This window comes from Triturus cristatus, chromosome 6 (assembly GCF_964204655.1).
Source record: "Triturus cristatus chromosome 6, aTriCri1.1, whole genome shotgun sequence".
NCBI classification, from domain to species: Eukaryota; Metazoa; Chordata; class Amphibia; order Caudata; family Salamandridae; genus Triturus; species Triturus cristatus.
In genome coordinates, this window is record NC_140589.1 from 1,350,346,667 (window position 1) to 1,350,364,925 (window position 18,259).

The 18,259-nt window shown below is 39.5% G+C and overlaps 1 protein-coding gene across 1 annotated transcript in view; it reads right to left on the reverse strand.

Annotated features, from left to right (window-relative positions):
- The window catches only part of LOC146821407 (uncharacterized), a 1,203,178-nt gene that overhangs the window by 721,945 nt on the left and 462,974 nt on the right, over positions 1–18,259 (reverse strand). Inside the window, exons 28-29 of the mRNA XM_085609844.1 lie at positions 18,001–18,095; positions 10,037–10,192 (exon numbers count right to left, since the gene is read on the reverse strand). Coding sequence (XP_085465970.1) covers positions 10,037–10,192; positions 18,001–18,095 — 251 coding nt within the window. The remainder of the gene's footprint in view (positions 1–10,036; positions 10,193–18,000; positions 18,096–18,259) is intronic.

Sequence of the window (18,259 nt, forward strand, 5' to 3'; positions counted from 1 at the left end):
TGAAGAGAATGATTTATGTACATTTTCGATTCAAGTCGTCTAACAATCCTCTAATGGAAGATGATTTTATAAATAGTATTTGGCCTGCAAATTTTATTCAATGATTTGTGTCACCCTATCCCCAAGCCCAATGCATATTTATTTGGGGAGGAAAGAGTGAAACCCTTCCCGCCTCAAGACATCTAGTGGCCCAGGGCAACCCCATCCCACTGTTGTACTCGCGGGCAGGGATCACTCCATTGCTGCCACTACTCCCACCCACCTGGCAGGAACAGAAAGGCTCCCACCAGATTGGAAATTAAAATATCTCCCTGTCCACACTCTTGTCGGCAGGGAACTCGGTATGTATTGCAATTGGCCGGTGGGAGCAGAAAGTTAAGCTGCTCCCACTGGGCAAAAGCAAACAAGTCAAGACGGATCCTGCTGGCAACCAGGATAGGAGCTGGTGGGAGCCAGCGGGGCTGCGGGCCCCATGGGCCACAACTTGTGGCTCCCAATGGATGGCAAGTTTGTGGGGGCCTGGGTGCAAACAAAATCCATGACCGACTCCCCCGGCATGCCGGATAGGTGCTTGCAGGGGAGCAGGCAGGGCCGCGCAGGCCATGGGCCTCCCCCATGGGCCCCAATGTTTTAAAAAGTTGAAGGTTGGCTGGCCGGCTCCGGTGTTCCCCCAGATGATAAGGGAATCATGCAAAGAGCCACGGAGCCGCAGGGGCTGTAGACCTTCCCCCCCACTCAGCCCCCCAAAAAAGGGAAGATGTGAAGATTATTCATTTTCGCTACACCCACCGGGGACCGGTGGATGTAGAGTAAGTGAATAATAAATGAGCAGTCAAAGTCGTTCATTTATTTTTTACTGCTCTCAGGAAGGAGCACTTGTTGGCACGTGGTTAATTTTTAAGGCTCTTTGGTGCCCTAATCTGGGCAAGGGTACCACCAACATGATTCTGAGTGTTGTGGGCAGCTGAAGGTAGTGCAGTAGTCCCCATGGAGATGATAGACAAAAATTAATCTTACGTTTCCTGGGATCTGTAGTACATGGCCCCAGGAAAGGTTTATGCTGCTTCCAAGCTTTCCCATAAGTGGAGCTCTTGCTCTTCAGCTCAGGACTACAGGGACCCCTTTGTGATTGGTTTTATTGTTGCATTAATTATGTGGCCTAAGGTGTGTAAAAGAAAGACTCTGACAGATTTTTAATACAATTTGGACTATAAATGTGTTATTTAAGCTTTTTTAGACAAACACTGCAATGCTTCGTATCAACATGAACATCTTTGAATATGGCTATGCTTTCTATTAGTATTAATGCTGCATCCTAACATGTTATTATTGTTTTATTAAGGCAGTGATCATTTAATAATAGGCTTGCCATTACATCTTGATGTTTGACCCCTTTGTAAAGCCAATAGGTTTGCCTTCATATGGTGATATAGTGACTCCCTGACAATGCAAATAGGCTTGTGTATTGATATAGTCGCACTTGACAAAACCAATAGGCCTGTCTTTTATATATTGACATGCTGCCACTGGGGTGTTGGCCCACTACAATGGGAGGTTCCTTTACATTTAAAAAAATTCAATGAATGCAAAGGATATTTTGTGGATCCTTTCCATTTCATTTAACTTAAAAGCACTTCATATTTATTCATTTAAGTCTCTAGTCATCTCTCAGTAATTCACTACTTTATTGCACAAAGGTGTACTCCTTCGATATTTACTTCTCAATAATAAGAATTATCATTTAGAATTGCCAGATTCAGTCTATTTCCCATATATTGTAATTCTGTGGTGAAGACGCAAATGTTAATAGCTGGGGTTTATGATCACTGTCAAGATCACCTAGGATCGTAAAATCCTTTATTAAGTTAATCTTCTCCAGTAACATAATAGTATAATCCATATAATTATTGAGAGTATCGGCTGCAGGCCAATCAGTTATAAATCTTTCATTCACTAATAGGAGACGATAAATCTTCCTCTTTTAGTGCTTTTTATATTTTTTAATATTTGAGAACATATTACCATTGTATTACCCTGATTACTTTGAGATGTATCTTCAATAACAGTAGAGGAAATCTCAGCATTGAAATCTCCTGTTAGTAGTAAAGCTATCTTTGAGTATCTTAGCTTAATATATTTCAAGATTATGCTTAATGTGTTCAGCTATTCATTGCACTGTTTATCTGGGGGGATATAAATACTCATTAAAACCAAGCTGTTTACCATTCTCAAATCATTCTTTTATACATGCTCACTGGTGCATGAAATCTTTATTATTAAAAAATATGTCTTGCTTTTTGTAAAATTGTGTTACTTCTAATTTGAATAATATTGGTATGTATGTATCAGTATTGTTAATCCTCCACATGAACAACCACTTTTTATCCTTTTTGCCTCAATACTTAGTTGTATATAGCTGTTACCCTCTTTAGACAATTCCTACATCCAACTTCAAGTAAACTTTATTCGACATTAAGTGCATAATAAAATTACAAGAAATCACACAATCACAATATTCCTCTTAAAATCAATAAAATATTTTGAAACTCTTAAGAGACAGCAATTTGTTAAACCCCGCCAAAAAAACTGCCAGCTCAGAACAATAGTTACTATATCAGACATTATAATACCTAAATATCTAAGAGCAGATAGGATGAATACCAACTCCTAATACTCTGTGCGCTTCTAATAAAATCAATAACCACACTACATTTTTCAATGGAGTCCAGTTGCTGCAGATATTGGAAAACCAAACTGTGTGACAAAAAATTCAAAGGACGCAAAATTGGAAAGAGAAAACAAATACGAACAGACTTAAACAATGAACAAAACAGCATTAAATGACAGCGGATTGAACAGAACAATTGTCAGAATGACGGGGCGAGGTTTTCAGACTATATATCATGTTGCGGAAATGCAAAAGAAAAATGTATTATGTTCAAACGAAACCTGGTAAGGTTACATCTAAATTGGCTGCTTTCTACAAACAATAAATACAACTCAAGCTGGGGCATAGCAGAAAATATCTCTCTAATGAAGGCATCCTTAAAACGTCTGCTGTGAGAGAGCCATGGTGGTCGTCATAAAAAAGTGACTTAATCCGAGCTTTCATAGCTCAGACTTTCTGCTCCGGGTTATTATATATTTCAAGGTAGTTCCAAGGATAAACAGGTATTCCTGATATAGGATAACCAGGGAATCTCAATGTCCTTTTCCAAGGCCATACAATCTAAGATGATGCTTTTCGTAAGGCCAAGGTCATTCAACTGCCACATCTTGACCCATAACAAAAGAGGGGTAAGTCCAAGAAGATCTTCAAGATAGGGCAATCAGACTTCTGAGATGCAACAAAAGATGGCTGTACCTGCCAGAACCGACAGTAATCTTTAGAGGAAGCTATTTTGTATTTTCACCACTACAATATCTCCACACTCCTATCCCACAGGACACCGCAGAGATACATTTTAATTTAAGCAATGTCATCATTTCCTATACAGGTTTGTGCACCAGATTACAGGCAAAACAAAAAATCCCTTCAATAACTCTAGAGAACTGAAAGGTTGTTTGTCAGCAAAGGTGCCCACTTAAGTTTAAAATGGAAGAGGATACTTAAATAGTTAAGATTGTCAGCCTTTTGAACTAAGAATCCTTTTATATAAAATAAAACTTGATTTCGTCCTTTTGGGCTCACAGGTTAAAATAAAACACTTGGATTCATTGATCTTCAAATTCAGAGCACTCATAAATTCAATGTATCCACCCTGCAGCCGTTGAAGGCAATTAGCAGTCCTAGCTAAGAGTATCGCATCACCAGCATAGAGAAGCGTTGGGATATAGCGATTCTCCACCCATACAATATCTATTTCCTTCTGCAGGAGTCTACGTAACAGTAAAACTAATGGTTTTTCCACCCCTAGATTTTCAAGCATGTTCTATAATTTGGGCCTATTTACCATATCAAATTGCATTTGATAGGTCCATGAAAGCTAAGTGCAAAGCAGACTTTTTAACATGGACATATTTTCCTATTGGAAGAGAGAGGTTTAGGCACTGTTCTGTCATCCCAGTGTCCTGTCTAAGCCCATGCTGAAGATCAGAAATAATGTTGTTTGCCAAGAGTACCCTCCCCAGTATCTTAACAGTTGAGTCCAATAAAGATATTGGACGAAAACAGGCAGGATTTGATTTGTCCCCTTTCTTAAAGATTGGCACAATAACTGCCTTCTTCCAACAAGGAACAAGGGGGCCAGTTATTGTAGCACGAAAGACATTTGTAAGAAGTGGGGTCCAGGTCTTTATATTTTCCTTAAACCGGTCCACAGGGACACCATCCGGATACCGGGCTTTCCCACTTTTACTCTTTCTAACTGACAATGCAACATCTTTTACCTCAACTGTCAGACTAAAACCAACGGTACTTTTGTGGTCATCTAGGGACATGGCCCATGGATCTGCTTCCCAAGCTTGATCGGTCTTAGAACTGAAAACTGCAGAAAAATGGGAAACCCATACGTCGGGTAATATTACTGAATCAATATTAGATGGGGTCCTACTGATAACAAAGGACGGATTATCACCTGCCAAAATGGTTTTGAATCCTTTAGTTTTCCTGCGATCTGAAAGTCCACCCATGCTTACTCTCTTAGCTCAGTCTTCCTAGACATAAGTGTGGCTTTAAACAACTTCCTAGCTGACTTAACAGTCTCCTGATTTCGCAGAATGGCCTTCAGGACCGACTACAATGCCCGATGGGCCTTAGAACATGCTGAGCTAAACAACTGATGGGAAGGAGGGGGACGGGGTTTGATTTTGTGGTTAAGGCTGCTGACACCAAATGAGAAAGGCTAGTAAAACTCTTGATTATCTGTGAAGGAACATTATTTTCTAAAAATGTATTCACTAAATTCAAGTTACGGGACATCATAAACTTTATGAAAGACAGCGGATCAACTGAGGCCCACTTAATAAGAACTCCTCTATTAGCAGAATTAGCAGAAAATGCAATGGGTGGAGACTCCTTGCTAGCATCTGTACCTAAAGCATGAAGTTCAAATGGCACTACCAGTGGGTTATGATCACTCATATAATGGGAAATAATTTCAAACTCTGATATCCGGGAACTACATGTTTTAGAAATTAGAATTAAATCAATAGTACTACACGTGCCACCCCCTATAAAGGATGGACAGGGATTTGGTGTTTCCCAACCACGCTCCCCTACAAAGAGAAGATCAGATTTCAATAACATATTATTAATTGCATACCATACACCATGTGCCTAAAATGGGTCACTTCCTGGTGCATATAAACCTTCAGACCACAAATCCTACTCCCACTATGTAGACATAAAGTGCAATTAAAATCACCTACCCACAATGTACAACATGAAGATAGATTACAGTCTCTTGCAGAATAACCACCATTTTGGTATCCATTTCACAAGGAAGTTTACCTTATTTCTATTCCATTTTATGCCCGCTATACTCTTTGATATGATCTCCATTGATTGCTGTTAGGGTTTACATGGCTTTTGAGAGGTATTTTTGGATTAATTATCTCAGAAATCCGGAAGTTTCTTTATATCCAAGTAGATCATTTTTTCCAATCCCTTTTTTTGCAATTATTGTTTTTACTTGGTTTAAACGTTTCATCTTCGTTAATTTCCATTTGATTATTCAATGTTAAGGAATGGTCAGTCCACTTATAGCAGATATCTCCATGTGAAGGCTATACGTCACAGCCTAGCTTCCTAATATCTTCAGCAACTTTTAGCATACCTTCAGGAATTCTCTGAGAATAGAAACTTGCTTTAATTTTAAAAAGACAATCCGGTCAATACTGCATGTTAAGGAAGCATACTTTCTCTACATCGCAAGATCATATGTTCCACAGGTAAGAATTGTGTGCAGTATTTTTATAACCGTGAATGATTCAAACTACTACTTTTTTCATCCATGAAAATCTCTTTGAAAATCAGATCTTTTGAGTTAATAGAAGGTGAATTATTTTGGGTTTTAAACTTCTAAGATTTATTGTTCCATCACTGATATTACAATTAATAAGTAATTCAACAAATTATTTTATCTTTTTTTCCACCATATTCTCATGCATATGCATTTCCAGAAGGCCTTTCATGGTTAGCAACCGATGCATTTGTACTTGCTTCAACAATTGTACTTTCATCAATTTTAGTCCATGGACATTTTCTATTGAATAGTAAGAATTACCCAATGGATTTGATATTTGTCTTCCGCTTTTAACCTCCTCTTCATTTTGATAGTCATCAGGAAACCTGATTTTATGGGTTCTTTTCTTAATGATCTTTCTTCTCTTTTGTTTAGTATTTCTCTTATAGCTTTTATTTATTTTTTATTATTTTAGACTCCTCATTTACCTTCAAAGTTTGGGAACAATGTGCTAATTTTCTGTCTACTGTTTTACTGTTACTCCACTCATACCATTATTTGTTCACATTTGATAATAAAGACTCTCATTAATTTCAAAATACTTCCCATAAGGCCCATGGAATCACTATTAGTAAAGCTGTTTCCTTCTTTCTTACTTGATTTGTTAATAACTACATTGCTATTTTTGTTACCTATATTTATGTGAACTTTTTAAGCCTCAATGTTTTTATAGTCTGTTTGCATCTCCTTATCTTCTTTACTTGAATTACTCTTTATTAACACCTACAGAATTAATGGAAGAGGATCGAGTTTGTGGTCAGAGTCAATCGTAAATGTTTCCAACAGTATTACCACAGATTCCAAAACACATTGTATTGTCTTTAGCATTAAAGAACCTAAAACCAGATCAACTACTGGAATGTGCCTTTCATAAATATTCTCTCTGATTTCCATTACTGTTACAGATTAGAAGAAATCCATTTAATCAAGACTTATATCATCAGTCAGAAAAAAGAGTAGACATTTTATTGTTCAGTGGAGCTTTAGTTAAATTTCTATCAATTGGACTACAACAGTTCTCAATACACAATGTATCATCGCTTTTTGTAGAATTTCCATTCGATCTAACATTATTGACCATAGTGATATAATACTACTGCTGTGTTGAGAATTATCCTTTCCGCCTTCAATGACACTCTTTTCTCTAATGCCATTTTGTTTTTTCACATCAATCATATCAGTCATATTATTCTCGTGTTTACTACTGTTTAAAGATTTTGTTACGTGTACCTCCAATAAAACTGGGTTCCTATGTTACCTTGGATACATACTAAGTTCTGGTAAGGTTTTAGTTGCTGAATGGATTTCAACCTACTTGTTTTGCTTTTGTCAGAGAGGCATTTCTCTAGCATTAATTTTTTGCAGTTTTGAATTCTCACCAGGACACCTGGCCACACAGTCATTTTCTTTTTCTTGATTCCGAGTGACAGAAACATTCGCATCAGATTTAATTTTTGGTAAAATAAAACCTGTTATTGTCTTCATTTTTATATTTATAATATAGGATATTCCAATGTTATTTTCATTTCTTGCGTCAGATTTTGAATCTTCAAGACGACATTCCTTTTGAAATAGGTTTTTACTTCCTTAAAGTTCATTCTTAATGTTACCATTTACTTTGGTAATCCTGTAGTTTCAACATTTTCTTTTTTTAACATTCTTTTCTTCCTTTTATTTTGTTTTTTGAAATTATTTCATTTTTATGATTATATTCCTGCTTATTGAACTTCAAACTCTGTCTGAAGTCTCTCCCTTTCCCTCCATATCAAAATATCTATTCCTCAAGGGTTTAGACAACCCTATAGCCCCATCCAACTTAAAATTTGTAAATGCATTTTCAACTTTGACTTTAACACCTTTAACACCTTGTTTGGAATATTTACAATCATATTTCAATTTCTTTACATTTCTCTATTCCTTAAGAGTTTGATCCCATCCGCACATAATAAAATTTCCTGCATGACATTCAAAACCATTAACAGTCCCCCATTTTTCCCTGTTCTTCTCAGTCTATCTTACTAAACCGGCTCATAAGACTCTTTTTTTGTCTTCCTTTTCACCATTTATTCTCCAATACACCATCGAAGCAGACACTACCCTTAATCTACTTGTTATTCCACTATTGTTTGCAGCGGGTTCTTCATTAAGTTAGGGCTGCTCACCTATCATACACTTCTTGCTTCACTCACTCACATAATCTCTCTATTGTATGTGCATGCACTTCAGTCCCATCCATAGACCTGTGTATAAATAAATATAAGGTAAGTATTTAGGAAATTGTGTGCGCCACTATATCTTTTGGCAACTGATTTTCTACTGGTTCAACAATTCAGATAAATACAAAGGGCCTGAGTCACAAAGAGCTTCCACAATCACGGCGGAGGCTCTGCAGTCATGGTGGAGTCTCCGCACTCGTGGCAGAATCTCTTCAATGAGAATTCTCATTGTAGAGATTCCGCCACAAGAAAGGAGTCTCCGCCACAACTGATGAACGTCCACCACGACTGCGGTGGCTCTTTGTGAATTGGGCTCACAGGGACTAATGCATGAATTGAAAACCATACTACAGTGTCTATCTGAGCAATTTTGGGATCAGTCCTCAAATCAGCTGGAACCACAAGACACAACCAGAAAAACTGCAGGGCTGACCACTGTCATAGAGCTGCCGCCAACATCACTACAGCTACCATCGCAGTTTAAGCTCTTCTCCCAGCATGAGGCAAATAGCTCAGAGTATCCTAGAACCACAATAACCGACCGTTCACTCTTAGTTCCAGTTCACCACATGGCAAAAGGCCAGAAGGCAGATTGACAGGCCCAAAGAGACACATGGTCGGCCCAGTACAGAGGAGACAAGTGCATTTGGCTGCTTTGCTGGCTATGGGACCTGGGTAGATCCAGAACTGATGCATATGTGTCTGCAGTCAGCATATCCAATGTGAAACAAGGTTCGATATTGCTGTCTAATGGGTCCTGGTGCCATTTACAAACCACTTTGCCTTTGGCCTATCGGTTTATGATGTCACCATAACTCCATAGTGGCAATATTGAGCCGTTTCACCTGGTGCTCATTATGTATTCTCTCAGCAGGGTATAGCAACAGCCAAGCAAACCACAACTCACCCACCAAATGCAGTTCTTATGACCTCAGAATTATTATACCAATAAGTAACACAACCCAAAAAGCACAAGTTAAATAAATAACAAAACATATTCATACCAATAAGTAATATACTACATTCATAGTCATCTCTCCCATAGTGTTATGGGAAACATAAATATGTACTGATATGTAAGATTATGTACGACATCTATAATTGCACTTGTCACATCAAGAGTGAGGTCATGAGAAATACATTTAGTGTGCAGTACATGATTTGTACGGCTGCTGTATGCATTATGGATTGTGGAGTTAACACGAACTTGCTCATTTAAGTGTCTTTAAGTTTAATTTCATAACCATGACTGTACTTTAACTGTGTTTTTTAAAGCGAATTCCTACAATTTGTTAAACATATATTAAAGGGTTACCACCAAAACGTACCATAATTTTAGTGAAAATAAATGTCGCCCAATATCAGACGTTATATAGAGTAAATGCAGTACTAAATGCAGATTCAGACATTTACTACTGTACAAAGTCAAATTGAGTGTTATTACTACAGTAGAAGTGCAACTTCTGGACCATAATCATCCTCTGGATCTTAGCTGCCTTCTTTTTGTGCCTATTCAATGAGACTGTGCTATGCTTCTGTTTAAATATTTGTGTTTATAACTTATACAAATAAAAGAAAAGCATTGCATACACCAAATAAACAGGTGTGCAGAGAATAATATGCTAATTAGTAGCATTGTAGATGGTAATACATAGCCTATTAGGAATCATATCCCCTTCCAATATCCTACAATGATATTAAAAAGCATGTTACACTGTGCAGATGCATATTGCAAGTCAGTTGCTGAAAAAGGGAAAAAAACTGGAAAAGCCTCAAGGTGAAAAGTAAAATGGGAGACAGTTTCAATCCAACAAAAAAACTCTAAACTAATAAATATTTTAGGAGTTCAACTACCTTTTAAGTTCTTCTTCTGATAACGTTTGGTTGTTCGGACCTTTTCCAATTATCTTCAGTATCGTACCACAAGTGATTTTATTTGCTTCGCTTCCAATAGTTTTAGAAGCCATGTCAATGACATGTACATCCAAGTGGAGCGCATCTTTCAAGACCCTGTCAAATTACGTCAGAAACATTGCAGAGTTAGATGAAGAGAACAAACGGTGTCATTCAGTAAAACATTAGCTACATACATTGCACGTGCAGTATTTTGAGAACAAAAGATTCTGGTCTGAGGTGGCAGAAAAGCTGAAATTGGGTCATATGTTTTTGCGGTTGATTTTCGGCCAATACAGGATCATCACAAACTGCGCTGTTCACCAGATCCCACTTTAAGAAATCTGTGCGGGCACAACAGTAAATTAGTGAAAGTATCCTGAAACAAGCATTTTCACTGCAATCGGTTTTGCCTTTGGGAACCTATATGTATTTAGCTATGCAGCACATTAACCTGGGTGCTGAACATCTACTGTTCTTTAAAATGGAGGGAGAGTAAGCTCCAAACTGCGTGACACACCAGGTATGGGAACACATGGAGAGAAATATTGCCTTTCAGCGGGAAACGGTATAGTCCAAAACTCTGTTTTTAATATAAAATCAGGGCCTTCGGTGTTCATATCACTGAAAATACAAGATTTTGAAAAAAAAAATGTCTTCGGGTGCTCGTGGAAGACAATTTCTATGGACTGGAATCTAGAGCATGCTAAAGTGATTCTGGTATTTTACTGACCTCTGCTGGTCGTTTTCCATCAAGACAAATAGGGGCAGTTGAACAGAAAAAAAAGTTCTTAAGCGGAAGCAGACAAGTCCAAGGGCTGATCTACAGAGCCCACATAGTACATACACATATAAGTATATAATAAGTGCATACTAAAGTATATACAAGAGGCCTCGAATGCTCGACCTAAACACACAAAGGGGAAAGAAGGAGGGTGAGAAAGACTTAAATACCGTCACAAAGGGAGACAGCAGGAACCAGCAAGAGGAATAAACGAGCCAAGGGTGTCAGGTACTGGATTGAAGAGACCTGGGGTGGTTTCAATTCTAGAGAGCACTGGTATTCGGCTCTCCGACATTTATTTAATAGGGCTTCCGAGCAGTGCTTTAGGCACCGATACTCATTATTTGACAAATTAAGCACTGACGCATCTGAAAAATAATTTTCCTTCGATGTACACAGCACTCATCCTACTGTGGCGCAGTGCTTTCCTATTCACATTCCGCTTGCAGGCTCCCGCACCCCGCGTGTGGAAGTGCGTCGGGCTCGTTCTCTGACCAACTTGCTCCTGTAATGGAAGTGAAGTTCCTTGTGCCCTGCAGGGCTCGGGGCTTTCTGCTCCGGTGTCCCGGTGGGAGAAACACCGAGCAGCTGAAGCACGAGGCAGGAAATGCGTAAATTATCCAAGAGCATAGCTGCCAAGAATTTAGATTGTTATGTGTGACATTTTCATAATTTCTGTAGAATTATGAGTGCCATTAGAACCACTATGAGTGACACTTTTCTCTCCAGTAAAATCAACCACTAAAAGATGAGGGAAACATAAATATCAGAAATCTGACCCATTTGAGCAACGAGAAACTCTAAGTTCTTAAAATTGCGGCAAATTCATGAGGTGGCTGAGTCATAATTACAACGAAATTATCAAAATACCATACATAGCAATCTGAAACCTTGGCAGATATGAAAGAGGGGGAGCATCACTTCACATGACATAGCATTGAAGACCATACTTCTGTTCTTGACACCGAGTCTTGTTTACTTAAATATTTCATAAAAGTGATAGGAAGTATGTGTTTTATTCTATTGCTATTTTATTGCTTCTCTTGTACAATGCTGATCATAAAATAAACTTGTGAATTTTGGTTGGCATAATGTATTGACTAATAAGAATAAAAAGGCAGAAGCAATGCTAATTAGACGAAAAATAAAAGAAAAGGAGCATGGTAAAACAAGGAGAATAAAACAAATCACTTTTACCAGGTGGTGTGTGTTGTCCAAGATGAGGCCATGCAAAAAATTAATGTGATGGGAAAGGTTTTTCACTTGGAGTGGGGTGCACTAAGTCGGTAAAGCTGTCACTGCAGGGGCCACCTTATTCATAAGCGAATGCTGTAAGCAGGAAAGTAAGACTTGTGAAGTAACACTAATATTAGCCTCAGATGTCACCACTAGGGAAAAAAGACACTAGAAAGCAGGTCACATGGCTCCACTAAGAATTAACACTAAAAGGAGCAAGGACTTGCTTTTATACTGCGGAACCACCTAACCGGGTGTGAGAGGCCTTAACACAGAGCCCAGCTGCCTTGGGCCTATAGCATACATTAATTAGAGTCAGCTGACTGGCGGACTCCGGCTGGCGCAGTTAGCAGCATCATGACAACATGGTGCTGGGCAAGCCTCAGGAGAGGCTAGGAGATACACACAGCGGTCACAGCAGGCTGTATTGTTTCAAAATGTAACACCAGTGAAGTGAGCAGTCCAGGGGTCTGGCGCATCACAGCTACACAATTCACTTACTTGAACGAGTCAATAAACTAAGAACTGCATGTACTCTGTAGCAAAGAGAAACCTTTTAAGTCATTTTTAAAACATACATACTGCATATTTGCTATGCCATGGGTTTTAGAACAAGCTGTGCACGGTTCACCCTGCAGCAGAGCCTCTCTTCCTTCTGCAGAGTACATCTTCTTGCCCGTGCTGTGACCTGGGAAATGTCTGGGAGTCCCAAGAGATTGTCACATTAGGAGACTGGTCGGGTCAGGAGAGGTAGGGGACAAGTTTGTACTCAGCAAGGAATGTACTTAAATCTCAGATTTCTTTTAATTAAATCCCAGATGTTAAGTCTTCATCTCAATTGATGAAAGCTGCAATTCCAAAATCCCATCTACCTGTTAGACCACTACTGCAAATGATGGACCCTCTTTCATTTGTGGTCCAATTGGCGAAACCAACCCTGTTTCAGGGTAGATATGAAGTCCATTGGCCTCTTGTATGTTAGAGGCATTGGTACAGAGTCAGGCTGTACGACAACTGGTTGCACTCTAGGACATTTGTATTGTGATTGTGATATATGTCCAGATCAGGCTGAGGTAGGTTTGGTGTCAGGCATTGGATTCAGCACTAGATCCTCTTTGGGCACTGGTGGCATCGGTACTAGTGTAAATAGGAAATGGTCAGTGCAGGGTCTGGAGCTACAATAGGCATATATACTGCAGTCAACAAGGGACCTGGAAGGGGTCAGGCGATGCTGGACAAGGACTTGCAAGTAGGAACCCTAGTAGAGACTCCTACGGTTACTTGGAGCCCAGAGGCACAAAAGAGGGAGCCGCAAGCGTGCTGAAATTCTGCAGCATGGTGTAGTGAAAGAGCCACTCTTGTGGTTTGGCACTCTATGATGACCTTCAATTACCACCGTTTTAACTGACTTTAGTGTGTTATTTTACCCTAGCCTGGATTTATGAGCCGGTCCTGTATATGCCTGCTTCTCCCCTCTCTTGTAATCTTGTTGTCTTTTAGTGAGAGCTGTCATGGAGTAGAACAGTACATTTATATTATAAGTGCTTACTATTGGCTTTGACATGGCCTCATGTCATCTTGTTTTCTGACTTTGACTATTGGCTTTGACATGGCCTCATGTCATCTTGTTTTCTGACTTTGCCTTGCTTCTGCGTGCACAGAATTATGAGTTCTTACTATTGGCTTTGACATGGCCTCATGTCATCTTGCTTTCTGACTTTGCCTTACTTCTGCATGCACAGCAGTGCTTGCGATTCATATTCAAGGTCTTTCTGCTCCTCACTTGTTTTTCGCTCCTCACTGACAGAGTGAACTGGATATTATCTGTAGAATGTGCAACTCTGCCTCGAAGTCAAAATACGGGAGCTTGTCCAGCTTCTGTCTTGGCCTTGACGCAGACTGGTACAGCCAGACCGTTTTTTTCCAATGAGAAGGGGACGAGGTTTTCTAGAAGCTTTGCCTAACGTTGAGTAATGATATTAAAGCTGGGAGCCTGCGGGGGCCAGGTGGAAGTTCACCACAGAATAGACAGATTGCTGTGGAGGTGATGGAACTTGAGTCCTGATTGAAACTCCTTTCCTGGGCTTTTGACGGGCTTCCCAAAGCTTGAGTTGGCTAGGATGATGAAACTGCAATAGGTGAGGTGTTCCTAACCATTTTGTATATATTTTCTACTGTTTGCTATTTGTGTATATACTGCATTTTATTTTACTTGTTCATTTAAAAGTGTTTCATACCTGAGAATCTGCATTTATTGATATATTTAGCCTACTTTTTTTTTTTTTTTTTGAAACCTTTATTACAGAATGCAATAGATATACAAATATGGGCCTACAACCTTCAGGCCGGCCGCTAGCAAACAGTGAGATCATAAAACACAGTTATAGAACACAAGCGGCAAGGGTAAAGGTCCCAGAAGTCGAAAGAAGCGTTTGCGGCCACACTGTCCAGACCCCCCAAATGGCGGTTCCATTTTTAATGAAAAACTGCAAACAAACCCACAAGGCAGCAAAAGTCTAAGCAACATTATGTGCTCCCCTCGGGAGGACCCTACCGATCTACAGGAATAGGAGGGGGGACGAGCAGGGACAGAAACAAAGTGGGCACGATGACACAGAATCAAGGGAACAAGCAGACTAGGGAGACTGGGCCGCTGCCAAGTCAGGCGTTAGCCTACCTTTTTTAAACATTGCATTAATAAACTTGTGTGTGTTATTTTAAAAAGCACCTGAATTTGTCTTTTTGCCTCCAGAGTGGGAGTGCTGTGCAAACGTGTATTATTTAAAGGTGCAGTGGTAAATTCGCCTCACAGGTGGGAGTGCAGGGTTTGGGTGTGTCCTTTTAGTGAAAAGCACATTCATTACATCTTGACGTCATTCTCACAGGATTCGAACGTTGAAATTTAAAAGGGGAAAATGTTCTTTAAAATGCTTCCAGATTCCCAGATGTCAACTGAGTTATTTAAGAGGGAGCTGGTCTCTCTCAAAGAAGAAAAACAATTTGGTATTTCAGAAAGTAACAGTGGACTCATCTTGAATATATTGTTTAGCATGTATCAAAAGTTTGAACATAAAGAAAAAGAATGTAGTGAGCTGAAAAGAAAGTTGGCTGATGTTCAATTTGAAAACAAGTTTTTGAAAACAAAATCAAACATGTACCAGGCTCTGAAGCCGTTTCCTTTGACCAGCGATGAGTCATATGTGAAAAATTTGAAGTTAGAGAACGTGCCAGTTAATCTGCAGGCTTCACAGACAGTCTTAATTCATTCTTTTGAGGATGTTGCTCAGCCAGAAAGGAATGTGCAGGGAGATAAACAGACCAGTTTTGTTAGATTTAACAATCGCTAGTTGCAGGTATAATTAGGACATGACAGTGATTGATGAATCTTGCTTTACATGTAAATACGCTATTTTAAAAAATGAAATGCAGCAATGTATTTTTGAATCTGCACAACAGACTGTACAGAATGTTTCAAACATGTGGTCAATTCAGTAATGTGACAGTGTATCTGGTGTGCCAGTTCTGGAGCAATCTGAGATTGAGTTACTGTGAAGAACAGGGAAAAAGAGGATATTTTAAATTCAGATGCTGGACAAACACAGATGCTTTTGTGCTTTTGCGCATTGAAAGACACTGGGCAGATGAGACAAAATGTGATTTGCCAATGGGAGGAAGCAATGGTTATAAAATGGCATATACAGACAGAAACTGTAGTTTTGCATGAACAGTTTGCGCAGGTCACAATAGAAAGTCCAGGGGTGGAGTTTGAGACACAGGATTCCCCAGTAAAGTGGCAGATTGTACTGCAAAGCGCAGCTACTGTGCATAACAGAACATTTAATTTCCTTGCAAATCTTGGAGACAGAGGTGGTGACACACGATTCAGATTTGGTGTGCATAACTAAATTCGAGCACCTAGGAGATAAAGACCATACGGACAGTTGGGCAGAAAATGAGAGGATGAATATCCCCCTAGATTTACTCAGAACTGTGATTCTTTTGTGTCAGAATGCACAAGCCAGACCGGTCCCACAGAAGGTGAAGGGCGTGTTCAAAAAAAGGAAAATTAACAGAGCAGACAGAGCAGTCAGATTGCCTTGGGCTTCTGCCAATTGATAAAGGGAGCACGTATCCAGCAGTGAGTGGAAAAATAGACAGGAAGGAGACTGCCCCAGCCCTTCTTACTTTGCAGGAAAAAGGAGAGTTTCACTCCAATACTAAGAATTCAGAGGCTAAAGCGTGGTAGAATTCTCAGACAATTCCCCCAGCCAGCAGTGAATTGTGCAGGCAGGAATGATAATATTGTGCCTTTAGACTTAAAATAGGGACATGAAAACGTGGTGCGCTTTTTGAAAAATGTTTTTTGCAAGAAGAGTGATGCTTGTTTCTTTTCCAGGTCATCATACTGCGACGTGTTGGTGTGCCTGATGCTTCAACCCGTGTCCCCATATGGGTGGGACCCTTCCCCTCCCCGCCTCCCCTCAAGCTTGAAGTGATCAACGGACGGTGCAAGCTGACATCCTGTGGCTGAACGAACCAGATGGGGACTTACTTTGCCAACACCAATGAACTGATTTAGTAAACATGAAGTACAATGTACACAGTGACCATTTTAAATGTACTCTAGAAGGCTGTGTGTCTTTCACACAGAAGGACAGTGTGTTTAAAGAGAAAACCGAACAAGAAAAATTTGCTGCAATTGCAACTGTTTTATAAACATGAAGTTAAAACAAAATGCGAGAAGGCTGTGTGTCTTTCACACAGAAGGACTGTTTGTTTAAAAGAAACAGAACGACAAAAATGTTCTGCATTTGGAGAAATTAATCATTTTGCCTTTATTTTTTAGCACAAAATATATAAGTTTGGCTGCTTCAGCAGTAGAAGTTCCAGTATTAGCCATTTGAAACATTAGGAACATTACTGAGTTCATATGCTTGATTCATTTATTTTGTGTTATTCTTGCTGATTATCTAGATCTAGATATGCTGGAGTTGTTTTTACATGCTTTTTTTAAAACATTTTTTATTAGAAACAAAGAGCAGCCATAAAAACATTATTTAGACATCTGTGGCACAGGAATACAGCATGACATCACAATCTTCAATCCATCAGGAGCACATAGGATTACGTTATTCATCAGTCGTACAGTTACTATAAGGGTAACAACTATGTCACCGGGTCAGGAGAGCAAGGTAAGTCATGACTGGTACACCACCGGATCCCATTCCGTCAGTTGCCCTGGGTAAGTGCTATCACTTCCTCAGCCTCCCTATCCAACAACGAAAGTCTCTCCCTTCTCAGTTCCACCGTAGGGGAAATGCAGATTTCCCCCCTGTATTTATTCCAGCGTCCCCATTTATAATCCCACTTTCGGGCGTAACCTCTCCCTTTATACACTGTCTTCTCAGCAATCATGGCATGATCCATGTCTTTTGCCCAATCCCAAAAGTGCGGTATGGTGTCCACTCCCCACTTCTGAGCAATATTCAGTTTTGCTGGATCCAGTCTGGCACTTGGGGAGAAATTCTAAGGTGAGGAATCTGCAGTTAAAAGTATCAATCAGATGAAAGACAAATACCACAAAAGTGTGAGTAGGTTCATACGTCACAAATAGGCTATTTGTACCGCAGGCTGCTGTGTGATGATTCAAGCCTCAAAGCATCTACAGGTGATTAATTTTGGAGGGAGGCTGGAACTTGAGAGATTTTCAGGATAGCCACTTAACATGGATTTACATAAAACAATGTAATAAAACACAATTTGCATATTGGGTATTCCAATTACCAAAAGTAAATTTTTGGTTAATCATACTTGAGTCAAAACACTTTTTTCAGGATTTATAGAATGTAATGCCTTAATGCCATATTTCATACACATTACAGATTACTCTATATCATGACCGTACCTTTCTATTTCTGACAGTTTGTTTGAAACTTCATTGATGGTCTGATTAACAGCAAGATCTGCTATGCTGTTGCTGGAACTGGGAATGACTGTGACCTGTAAAATAAGTAAGAATGCAATGTTATTGTGTTTTAGGGGTGGGGGCTTGTAGGCTGAAAATGCAAAAACTGAACTAACTCCATCTTGCGTTTGTCTTGTGAACGCATTGCTGCAGCACTAATACACACTTGAGCTTCATCAACTAATTAGGGGTATTTTAC